Below are 12440 nucleotides of genomic sequence, written 5' to 3' on the forward strand. Positions count from 1 at the left end.
AGTTCCTTCTAAGTCTGTCCCTAAAACTCCTTATGAACTTTGGACAGGAAGGAAACCGAGTCTTAAATATATGAAAGTATGGGGCTGCATTGCTGAAGCAAAATTATATAATCCTTTCCTAAGGAAACTTGACCCTAAAACAGTTACCTGTTTCTTTATCGGGTATCCCGATCATTCAAAGGGTTATCGTTTCTATTGTCCTTCCCATGTCACCCGTATTGTTGAAACCAAGCGTGCTGCGTTCCTGGAGGATTTCAAGGTCAGTGGGAGCAGTACTAACCCTTACGAAGAATTGCAAGAAGTACAAGACGCGGGGGGGAGAGACTCGTCGCTTACCATTACTCCGTTTACTCCTCTTGTACCACATGCAACTGCACCTGAAGCCACTGCACAAACTCCAACTCCACAACCAGAACTCATTATACCTCATAACGAAGGCACATCAAACGCTCAAAACCAAGACAACGCTCAACCCGAAAATCAGCTCAGGAGGTCATCTAGGCAAAAACGGCCTACTAATTGGGATGATTATATTACCTACCTGACTGAAATGGATGCTGGAAAGCTCAATGATCCTATCTCTTATAATGAAGCCATTAGCAGTGATCAGTCTTCTGAATGGAACAAAGCAATGATTGATGAGCTTGAATCCATGAAGAAAAATGACGTTTGGGATTTGGTAGAATTACCCAACGGTGTAAAACCTGTAGGTTGTAAATGGGTGTTCAAAACAAAACTGGATCCGAATGGGAACGTTGAACGCTATAAAGCGAGATTGGTTGCAAAGGGCTACACTCAGAAAGAGGGAATTGATTATCAAGAGACGTTTTCACCTGTCTCTCGTAAAGATTCATTAAGGATCGTCATGGCCCTAGTAGCTCATTTTGATTTAGAGCTGCATCAGATGGACGTCAAAACTGCTTTCCTTAACGGAGACTTAGACGAAGATGTTTACATGAAACAACCTGAAGGCTTTAAACCTGAAGGTCAGGAGCATCTAGTCTGTAAGTTGAAGAAATCCATTTATGGGTTAAAACAAGCATCACGTCAATGGTATCTCAAGTTTGATGAAGTCATGAAGAGGCAAGGTTTTATGAAGAATCAAGTGGATCAATGCACCTACCTCAAGATGAGTGGGAGTAACTTTACTATACTTGTCCTTTACGTAGATGACATTCTATTGGCAAGTAATAGTTTAGACATGTTGCATGAGTCGAAGCGGTTACTCTCGCATAACTTCGACATGAAGGATCTCGGAGATGCTTCTTACGTCATTGGCATCGAAATTCACCGAGATAGACACAAAGGGATCTTAGGATTGTCTCAAAAGACTTACATAGATCGTGTCCTTACACGTTACAACATGCAACAGTGCAAACCCTCCGTCGCTCCAGTAGTTAAGGGAGATGTTTTCGGTTCATTCCAGTGTCCGACAACAGAGGTTGAAAAGGAGCAAATGAGCCAGATACCTTACGCGTCAGTAGTCGGGAGCCTGATGTATGCTCAAGTCTGTACTCGCCCAGATATCGCTTATATTGCTGGAATGCTAGGCCGTTATCAGACTAATCCTGGCCTAGATCACTGGAAAGCAGCTAAGAAGGTCCTCAGATATCTGCAAGGGACGAAAGACTATAAACTGACTTATAGAAGAAGTGATCACTTAGAAGTGGTAGGTTATTCTGATTCTGACTTTGCCAAATGCAAAGATGACAAGAAATCCACTTCGGGCTACATCTTTATGTTAGCAGGCGGACCCATCTCATGGAAGAGTCATAAACAACAGTTAACTACAACTTCCACAATGATGGCAGAATACATTGCTGTTTACAACGCAACCTGTCATGGAATGTTGCTTAGAAATCTGATCACTGGACTCAAAATTGTTAATTCCATTTCTAGACCATTGAAGCTTTATTGTGATAACTCAGCTGCCGTTAGTTTCTCGAACAGTAACAGTTCGACTGGAGCTGGTTTATATCTCGATACAAAGTACTTGTTCGTACGTGAACGAGTTGAGGAAAATAATCTTTGTATAGAGTATATTAGTACTAAAGATATGCTAGCGGATCCGATGACTAAAGGTCTCCCACCTAAAGTTTTCGAAGAACATGTATCGAATATGGGACTTACTAAAGACCTTGTTTAATGGCATATTGTACTAGCTTATGTTTTAATTAATAAAATTTCCTCAGTTTGATTTTGTATGTCTCTAACATATGTTTTGCCGGTATAATGACATATAGACAAATATAAATACAAATCAGACGCTAAAGGGCTTATACATATTTTGATCGTAACTGTTAGGTTTTAAATTGAGGCTATAGTATGACTAATGGGGGTCCTGAGTCGAATGATGATTCAACGGCTGTATTTCTCTGCTATAGTTCTTGGTTTAAAGCTAAAATGAGTGTTAACTCCTGGCCAGGCTTACCTAATACTCATGATAAATGATTACTTGGCTAAGTGGGAGAATGTGAGATTAAATATATAAATGTAATATTTAATCTTGTAGCCTATATAATCATTTATATTATACTAGATCAAAATATATTTATTAACCTATTAATAATTAGTTGGTAATTGTTGATGGACCATATTACCCTTATTAACTAATTGGGTTTCCTCTTGGGTGTATAAATAAGGGGCTTATTAGAGAGTTAAAGGGTTACACACATTACACAATCACAATCCTCATTAACATCAAGAATTCGTGACTCTCTCCCCTAACCGAAATTACCCTACTTCGGTTTTCATCACCATCATAACTTACACCCTAAGGAGGAACCAGATCATCCTGACAATCATGTCGAACTCAATGGCTGCATCCCTGACTGGATTCTCTGCTGGCCTGTCTGCTGTAACAGGTATTATTCATGTTTTCCATTACATTTAAACAGAACTGATCCAACATGAAATATTTGAGAAAAAGCAAGTTTAGTAATGATACATGTATGGATGATATGGTAACACACAAATTAACCCCACAAAAGCATCCTATATATTGGTTCTAGTAGGAAAGGACATATGCCAAAATCTTTTAGGGCACCTTACAAAATGAAAGTAGCTAGCGTGAAGACAAAAACAATAATTCCGTTTTTTTCTAATATTTTGAAGCTTTTATGATTTTATCTTTCTTGTTGAAAATGCACAGTGGGAGCTATGCATCTAATCAATGTTATTGATCACGAGATAAAGTTTCAAACTTGACTTAAACGAAGCTAATCAGTAAGACTGCACCTTATGAAGCTAATATGCTCAACAGCTGTTTACACACACTAAAGTGTAGAAACGATCTAAGTTATAAGTGTCAATCTATTCAAAAACACCTTATTAACTTAACTTATACTTAACCCATGCTCATTTTATGCGTAGTGTACCAACAAACTTAACGTATTGATACGATTAAGTGGCATTAGTACGCCTCCAAAATAGTAGAGATACCAATGTCGTATCAATATACTATATTGTGACTATATGAGTGACATAGGGTACTTTTATACATGACGATACATTTGTATAGAGGTTTTGTAGGATGATTGTCTACAACTCATGTGGTCATGAAATGTTCTTATCGGTTTACATTGAAGTAGAGGAAAGAATCCCCAACTAGTTTTGCCAAATTATCTCCATATTAATATTAATTGGTTTGTGTTATAACTTATAATCTGCCAACGAAGACCCAAGTAAGTCCCACACACCTAAAAGTTGACACAAAAGAATTTTAAACAACCCACAAACGTTGACCAAACAGCCCGAGAATAACTTTGACCTTTATGTCAGCGAGAAAGTTATTTTTCTATTTTCTTTCATTATTTTAATAAAAGTGTGAATAAAATTAAAAAGACCAAGAAAATTTGCATGGGTATAAGATAAACGCCACACGACACCATGAAAAACAAAAGGCGAATTATAAAAACATCCCATGAGTGAGAGTGAAAAGGACTTCCTTTTGTTTAGTCCATTTCCAACACATATGGGTCCCACAATAATTCTACTCCCGGTCCCACTTCAGGGACCAAAAATGGTTGCTTTCATATATTTTCTGGAAAAGTCATTTAAACAGTGTTTAAACTATATATATATATGCATAATTATTAGTTTTAATATAACGTATACGTTTGTTTTAGAAAAACAAAATTATATTATTAATTAATGTACATGGACAAAACTTATGTTATGGTCCTTTTTCTAATAACTTTAATCATATAGGAACAAAATAACCATTTTGTGTTTAAATGAAAGTGCAACCATTGACAAAATCAAGTCTATAAATACATTGTTATTATGCTACATTAAACACACATGATGAGAACACATGCAAATAACTAAGCAACAAATTTAGGCATCTAGTTATTACTAGCAAATTGCCTCATTGATCCCATGTTAGAACCATAAGATGCAAACTTCATTAGATCTTGTGGCAACAATGGCCGGCCACCTTCTCCTCCCATGCCCAAGAAGTCTCTTGTTAATCCATTGTCAACTCCATTGAAGCTCCGATTCATCATCTTCAATGGCGCCATTGTTTCGTTTCTTGACATGATCATTTGTTGGTGGTCGAGATTGCTCGCTTGAGGACTTGAATTCGATGAATTGTTGTTCATTGCACTCGAGACTTGTAGTTGAGGAAGAGAGGTGATGTTGTTGTTCACCAAGCTGACTCCAATGTTTGATGTAGTGGAGGAGTTCATGAGCCCAAAACTTGTTCCAAAGACCGAGGGGCTGCTCCGGGTCGATCCCATTTGAGCTGCTTTCTGGAGAAGTGCGGTCGCGGACATTGGACCCGTGGATTCGGTTTGATGGGCTTGGTTCATTGAGTATAAAGAAGCTAGGGTTTCCTCTTTTAAACCTTCTGCCAATGGTGTTAATGATAAACTTGGCACTTGGTTTGAGTTTGTATAATTTGCCATTGAAGATGAGCCATAACCATTAACCATATCGGCTAAACCCGAGGAGCTCGATGACATGTAGAGATTCGAATTCATAGTCATTTGATCCATTGGAGAAAGATTGACCTGGGAATTTGCTTGGTCTAACCAAAGTGATAATCTTGGCTTGTTTTGATCCCCAAAATCATGCCCAAAACCTGACCCGAATTGCGTTAAGCCTGAAAACCCATGAGGGAAATTAGGGTTCATCACGGATTCGTTCATACCTTCGTTTTTCAAGCCCAGACCGTTGGGTGTCACCGAACTAAGCCTCACGCTTTCTTCGGCCAATGCGTCACAAAACGCCCGATGAGTTATGAAACTATCTTTCCTGCACAAAAAAGTAGTAACATTATAACGTGTTACAAATTAGTAACTAGTCATATTTAACGTCAAAGTGTTTGTTCCAACCCTATGAGTGAGATATTACTAGACATTACGTGTGTTCGTTTGTGTGTTATTTAATTAGTGTCAAAGTGCATTAAGATCCAAACATTTATTTCAATATTTGACACCAAAAAAACCAAGATTGTCAAAGATATTAATAACGTACTCACCTGGAGAAAAGTGTGCCACAGTCACACTTGTACTCTCTAGTACCACAAGTCTTGGAATGAGCTTTCCAGTCAGATTGAACTGCATACTTCTTGGAACATTTTTCACACTTCCATTTCTTCTCACCATGCTTCCGGCTAAAATGTTTCTTAATTCCGGTGAGATCTCCGAGTGCGCGAGACGGATCGTGGTGGACGCAAGTTTTTTCGGGACAAATGTAGACTTTCTTTTTTATGGGCTCTTTGTTGTTCCTTTGCTTCAGCTTCCATGGCAGATTGTGACCTCTCCGATGAAGTTGTAGGTTTTGGTCTCGTTGGAAGCCTTTGTTGCAGATTTCGCATACAAATCGGTTTGTTGCCATTAGTGATTTTGGTGAAAGTGCCATAACTTCAGCATCCGGATCTGTTGAAATTTTTAATCAAAATACGCACAATAATATCATTCATAAGTTCATAGGACTCTAGTTTCACCCTCAAATAAATGGTCCCAAATGAATTCGGATTGATTAATTAACACTCATAAGAGAAATATATATAACATGACCAAAACGAAATTGAATCCTTGTAGTCCCAAGATAATTGAATAATCAATCTATATTGTTAGAAAGATTCATTAATCCGTAAAACGATTGTTGTTTTTTATCAACTTATTGATGCATATTTATCAAAGTCCTAAACTTGAACTTGAAACATCTAAATAAGCAATTAAATGATGCATATCCATATAGAGGTTTCAAACCATAACAAATTTATAGAAGAGTGTTATGTAAACGGGCAACAAGTTGCACCCGTTTATCAAATTATCAAAAAAAAAAAAAAAAAAAAAAAAAAACTTAGAAATTTTGAACACATTAGTGGGAAATTATAGGATTTAGCAAATTCATCTACTAACTTTAAATGTTTAATCTAAGAAATCATGATACCACAAATCTTTAAATTAAGTTATATATGAAAAGAAAAAAAAGGACAAAGAAAAAAGATATACAATATGTGTACATATATGTTGATACCTGGAGTTCCTGGTAAGTTTCTTTTCTTCTTGAGATTGGAGATAGGTTTAGAGTTAGGGTTTGATTCATGAGGAGGTGGTGGTGGTGGTTGGTGACGATGAAGATGATCTTGAAGAGGAATAGGAAACATCTCACCAGACATCATAATATCTGATCAAAAGTTGTTGTTGTTGTTGCCTTTTTAGCTAGCTAGGATTAAGATTGAAAGCTTTGGTTGTAGTTTAGCAAGCAAGCACTTGGAAATACAAACAACAAGGTTTTGAAAACAAAACTAGCAAACAAAAACAAAGTAAACAATACAGGAAAGGATGATTTGGTTTTATGTATTCAAACAAGAAGTATAAGTAGGATTGTGCCAAAAAAGAAGTAAGAAACAATTTACTTTTAAACACAAGATAGCTGAAAGAAGAAGCTGAATCAAACAAAAAAACCACAATAATCTAAAGAGAGACTGTTGTTACGACAGAAAGACCGAACTGGTAGAGTATGCTAACAACTAAATTGTTGTGTTTTTATCACTAACAAAACACCAAAAACGAGAAAACCCTAATACTTTCAAACCTACTCTCCTCTCTCTCTCTCTCTCTCTAAACAGAATATTTCATCTCTCTCTCTCTCTTTCTTATTTTGATTACTCTTTCTTCGTCTTCTATCCTTTTATCTTTTGCCCTCATTTTAAAAGTAGGTCAGCCATAGATTTAGGCTGTATGGGCCCCTCTCTTAGCCCCCCCCCCCCCCTCTCTATGTAAATATATATATTTGTATGTATATGTGGGAGAGGGTGAATATATATATATATATATAATATAGATATATGTGTGTATGTATCATGTGTGTGTATATTGGCTGTTAGCTGCTTGTAAGTAGAATGTGTAGAGTTGTGTGTCATTTGTAGCTTTTCGCACCTCAAATTCCTATTATCAACACCATGTACCATTTAATATTCTTATACACACATTTGCATGCACATAACTAGAGAAAGTCTAGCTATAGCTTGGGAAGTGAAACTTACTTTATTAATAAAAAGACCATGGGAAAAATAATAGTGTCTAAAAAGGTAAACAAATTCATCTCGATAACACAATACTAGGAAGTAGAATTCAGTAGTTGACTAGATGATACGTACTATATACAAAGTCTCTTTGTAAATATCTAGTATATGTTAATGTACAAAAAACAATTTTCATTTTCTCTCTAGAATCTGAAAAGTCGCCGGAGGTTTAGCCGGAGATTGCCATCTCGAAATAGCGTGCAAGGTCCTGATCTTCTTCTGGAAGTTCGGTTGGCACCTTTCATTCTATCTTGATTAGGCGTTTCCCCCCTCCGATCGGTTTTATCTCTTCTCGGTTCGCGGATTAAAGCCTCCTCTTCCCTCTCTTCCCGCAGTGGATACTTGATTTCTTCGGGGCTTAGTGGGTCTGATATTGATCGCGGCTGTCTGAGTACAGTTAAGCTAGATTGATTCGAATCCCATTAACACCCTTAGGGTTGAGTGGAAGCTGATTCGTTTGCTTACTCTGGAGGGCTAGGGGAGTGTGCCTGGTTTGGTGGGTGTTCATCCATTTCTTTCCTTGCATATCACCCAACTGCTGAAAGACCAATGGAGGGAGGAAAAAAAGGAAAAAAAGTATGGCGTGTGAAAGAAGGTAGGAAGGAAATCGAAGAAGATGTGAACGAGGAGAAGAATCCATGGATTGATGTAACAAGAAAAGGGGAGAACCAGTACGGGACGGAAAAAGCAACAACCTTTTACGTAACAAATTTACCAGACTGGACGACAGGTAGAGATTTATGGGTTGAGTGTCAACGTTGTGGGGTCATATGTGACGCGGTTGTTCCAAAGAGAAGGGACCATGCAGGAAAGGTATTCGGTTTTGTCAGATTCAAGAGAATAAAAGATCAGAATAAATTACTACAAGCCTTGAACAATGTCTGGATAGGAAGTTATAAAATAAAAGTCAACGTATCCAAATTTCAGAAGGAGAAAAGAAGAGACTATAAAGGGGGAAGCGGAAGTTTTCATGGGGGACCTGGATACATTCCAAAGAAGAGTATGGAAATGGAGAACAAACAAAGGGGTGCTAGTCACGAGAAAGAAAGCAAAAGAAGCGGACCGATAAACTATGACAAACCAAATGTATCCTATAGGGATATTCTGACAGGGTATAATAAAGAAGAAGGTAAAAGGAAAACAGTTCAGTTAACTGGAGAAGAGTCAGAGTTTAGTAAAGTAATGAAGAAAAGGACGGTAGTCGCAGTGATTAGGGATATGAAGAAAATGAAAATCTTGGGAGATATTTTACCGGAAATTTTCCCCAACACAATGGAGGTGAGATACTTGGGAGGAGCAAAGTTATTAATTACCTTTGGCTCACAGATGGAAGCAGAGGACTTTAGAATTGGATTTAGAGAGACCTGGGAAGAAATATTTTCAGAAGTATGGGAGTGGAAAGGTGAACAAATCAAGTTTGAAAGATTAGCATGGATCAAAATAGTCGGTATCCCAGTAATGTTATGGAGTAGAGAAACAGGAGAAAAAATTGGAGAAACAGTCGGGAAGGTTGTATACCAAGATAAGATGAACGTGAACAGTGGGTCGCTAAATGAAGTAAGATTGGGGGTAATAGTAGATTCCGGTAAAGAAATCAAAGAGGAAGTTGATATTGTTTTCAGGGGTCAGAAGTACACAGTGTGGATATCGGAACTTTCAGGGATGTGGGAACCGGAATTCATTCCGGGAAGTTGTTTAATCCTAAACGAAGTAGAAATTCCGGTTGAATTGACGAAGACTCCGACGGAAAGGGTGACCGACGACAAAGAAGATGAAAAGACCAACAATCAAGAGGAAAGAGAAAAGGTCGAGTCGGCGGAAATTGAAGAGACAAAAGAAAATCCAGTTTTTTGTGAAAATTGGGAAAGTATCTTTGGGAATGAAACAAATAATCACGCGGATAGAGAATCCGGTAATTTTGGAGATTCTAAAAAAACATTTACAAACAGAAAGGACAAAGATAAAACTGGGCCAGTAGAAAAAGAAGGTTTTAAGGCCCAACAGAAAATAGGGGGTAAAGGTTTGGCGTGCAAAAGGAGGAGGCCCAAAAGTAAGTCAGATGACATCTTGGCCCAAGCTTTTAGCAATGAGGAGATAAAAATTCCGGATCTAAACAAGGGTATTCCAGACCCATCGGATCCTTTTCAAGTAGAAGAGCTGATTTGGAGGATAAATCCCTTGACCAAGGCAACCAAAAGAAGAAAAGGGGGCGAAGAATTCTCAACCTCCAAAAAACACAAAGGTAACCATGTTCCAGATCTAAATGAAGCAGTGAGATGCGACCAAGAAACCGACGCAGGAGAAAGGGCGGAACGTGATCAGAAGGACAAGGAAGTAAATCATCAACAGGAGATAGACAAAGAGGTGCAAGAAACAATAGCGGTAGGGGAAATCCTGAAGATCAAGGTAAGCAATTTTAAATCCCAGTTAAGAAAGATAGTAGAGGGTGAAAAGGAGTCGGAAGTGCAAAAATGAATGTCCTATCACTAAACATTAGAGGGGTGGGGGGGGAGGAAAAGGCAGGATGGATTAGGAGAATGGTAAAGGAACATGAGGTAAATTGCTTATGTTTGCAAGAGACACAAGTATCGTCTTTGAATGAGGTAATAATGAAAAAGTTTTGGCCATTTGAAGAAATAGAATTAGTAATAGTAGAAGCACAGGGGAGATCAGGAGGGTTGGTAACGATTTGGGATCCAAAGGTTTTGAAGGTAACAGATACTGTGAAGAAGGATAATTTTGTTGTAATCTCGGGTAACATAGAAGGGATTGAGGAGACGATAAATTTGTGTAATGTATATGCGCCAAATGACGTACAGAAGAAAAGAAACACATGGAAGGAATTGGCAGACTTTAAACAGAAGACACAAGGTATGTGGCTAATAGTTGGGGACTTTAACGAGGTGAGGGTTTTGGAAGATAGAATGAATTCTAAGTTTGACCCAATAAGTGCAATGGCGTTCAACAAATTTATTGCTGAAATGGGATTACTAGAATATCATATGACCGGGTCTAGATTTACGTTCATGACGGAAAGCGGATCCAGCATGAGTAAGATTGACAGAATATTGGTGTGTGATGCATTCATGAGTAAATGGCCAAATGCAAAACTGGAAGCCCTACCGAGACACCTATCGGACCATAACCCATTGATGTTGATGTGCATGTCAAAAGATTATGGGCCACCTCCTTTTAGGCTATTTAATTCATGGATAGGGAAAGAAGGATTTGATGATGTAGTAAAAGGAACCATAGAGAAACATACTAATGGGGAAGACTGGATAAAAAATATGGCAACGTTACTGAAGAATTTGAAAGTAAAGATTAAGGAATGGAGAAAATTGCAGAAGGAAAAGGAGGAGAAACAGATCAGAAAAACAAAGAAAAGAATAGAAGAGATAGAATGCACGGCTGAGAAAAGGGCACTGAAAGATGAGGAGAAGGAAGAAAGGGTCAAAGGGAGGCTTGCTATAAGAAAGCACGAGAAACAAATAATAGCGGACCTAAAGCAAAGAGCAAAGGTTAACTGGGCGAAATTGGGGGATGAAAATTCGGGGTTCTTCCATAAGATGGTAAACTGTAGGAAGGCAAGGAATCGGATCAATAAAATAACAATAGATGGCAGGGTTCTTAGTGAACCAAGGGAAGTCAAAGAAAACATCAGGAAGGTATTCGAAGATCTATTTGATGAGCCATTGAAGAAAAGACCGTCGATGGATAAAAGAGGCTTCAGAAAAGTAACAGAGTCACAAGCAAAGAGTTTGGTGGGAGAGTTCACAAACAAGGAAGTTAAGGATGCTATCTGGTCGTGTGGTGAAGATAAGGCCCCGGGACCCGATGGTTTAACTTTCAAATTCATGAAGAAATACTGGGGGATTTTAGAGCCGAGTGTAATGAAGTTGATGAAACAGTTCCATAACAAGCCAAACATTCCAATGGGATGTAATGCATCTTTCATAGCCTTAATCCCAAAGGTACGTGATCCGTATCTAGTTAAACACTTTAGACCAATTTCTTTAATCGGCATGGTTTACAAAATTATCGCAAAGGTCCTAGTTAGAAGGGTCAAACCAATCATTCCAAATTTGGTGAGTAACATACAAACGGGATTCATAGAAGGGAGGTCCATTTTGGATGGACCGTTGATTGTTAACGAGGTTTTGGCTTGGGCTAAAAGTTGCAAAAAACAAATTTTCATTTTCAAAGTTGATTTTGAAAAGGCATACGATTCTATCAATTGGAATTTTATCCTTTCAAATCTAAAGGCTATGAATTTTCCATTGATATGGAGAAAATGGATTGGGGCGGGTCTAAAATCAGGGAGAGCATCGGTTTTGGTAAATGGGTCACCTACAAACGAGTTTTGCTTGTCTCGAGGGTTAAGACAAGGTGACCCTTTATCTCCATTTTTGTTTATTCTAGCTCTAGAGGCCTTAGATGTAATAATGAATAGGGCTATAAAGAGCGGTATTTTTAAAGGGGTGAAGTTACCAAGGGACGGGCCACTGATTTCACATTTATGTTATGCGGATGATGCGATTTTTCTAGGGGAATGGTCGGAAACTAATATTAAAAACATGAATAGAATATTGAGATGTCTCTACTTATGTTCGGGTTTAAAAGTTAACTTAGGGAAGTGCAATCTATTCGGGGTGGGGGTAAATGATGGAGATATGGAAGCCATGGCTAGTAATCTTAACTGTAAGGTTGGTATTATGCCATTTAATTTTTTGGGCATTCCAATTGGAGCCAACATGAAAAGGGTGAAAAATTGGAAACCGATTGTGGACAAATTTAATTCTAAACTTTCATCATGGAAAGCAAGAAATTTATCTATGGCTGGGAGAATGGTTTTGGCAAAGGCTGTGCTAGGTGCGTTACCGAATTATTTCTTCTC

At 38.1% G+C, this 12440-nt stretch overlaps 1 protein-coding gene across 2 annotated transcripts; it reads right to left on the reverse strand.

Annotated features, from left to right (window-relative positions):
- Nucleotides 1-4210: 4210 nt before the first annotated feature.
- On the reverse strand, nucleotides 4211-7327 carry LOC110868364 (zinc finger protein JACKDAW). Of its 2 annotated transcripts, XM_022117498.2 has the most exons (4): nucleotides 6493-7259; nucleotides 5486-5885; nucleotides 5156-5259; nucleotides 4224-5086 (listed from the first exon to the last, which is right to left on the reverse strand). In XM_022117498.2, the coding sequence occupies exons 1-4, from the start codon at nucleotides 6635-6637 to the stop codon at nucleotides 4347-4349; spliced, it is 1389 nt and encodes a 462-aa protein (XP_021973190.1). In that variant the 5' UTR covers nucleotides 6638-7259; the 3' UTR covers nucleotides 4224-4346. The 2 variants fall into 2 exon arrangements, with proteins under 2 accessions (XP_021973189.1, XP_021973190.1); XM_022117497.2 differs by having other exon boundaries at nucleotides 4211-5259; nucleotides 6493-7327.
- Between the last annotated feature and the right edge of the window lie 5113 nt (nucleotides 7328-12440).

Source organism: Helianthus annuus, chromosome 7 (assembly GCF_002127325.2).
Source record: "Helianthus annuus cultivar XRQ/B chromosome 7, HanXRQr2.0-SUNRISE, whole genome shotgun sequence".
Classification (NCBI taxonomy): Eukaryota; Viridiplantae; Streptophyta; class Magnoliopsida; order Asterales; family Asteraceae; genus Helianthus; species Helianthus annuus.

Excerpts from the sequence above, each read along its gene's own strand:
- LOC110868364 (XM_022117497.2), bottom strand. The coding sequence starts at position 6,637 with ATGATGTCTGGTGAGATGTTTCCTATTCCTCTTCAAGATCATCTTCAT. Across the intron at positions 5,886-6,492 it reads AAACTTACCAGGAACTCCAG|ATCCGGATGCTGAAGTTATG; the intron begins GTATCAACATAT and ends AAATTTCAACAG. Across the intron at positions 5,260-5,485 it reads TGTGGCACACTTTTCTCCAG|GAAAGATAGTTTCATAACTC; the intron begins GTGAGTACGTTA and ends TTTTTTGTGCAG.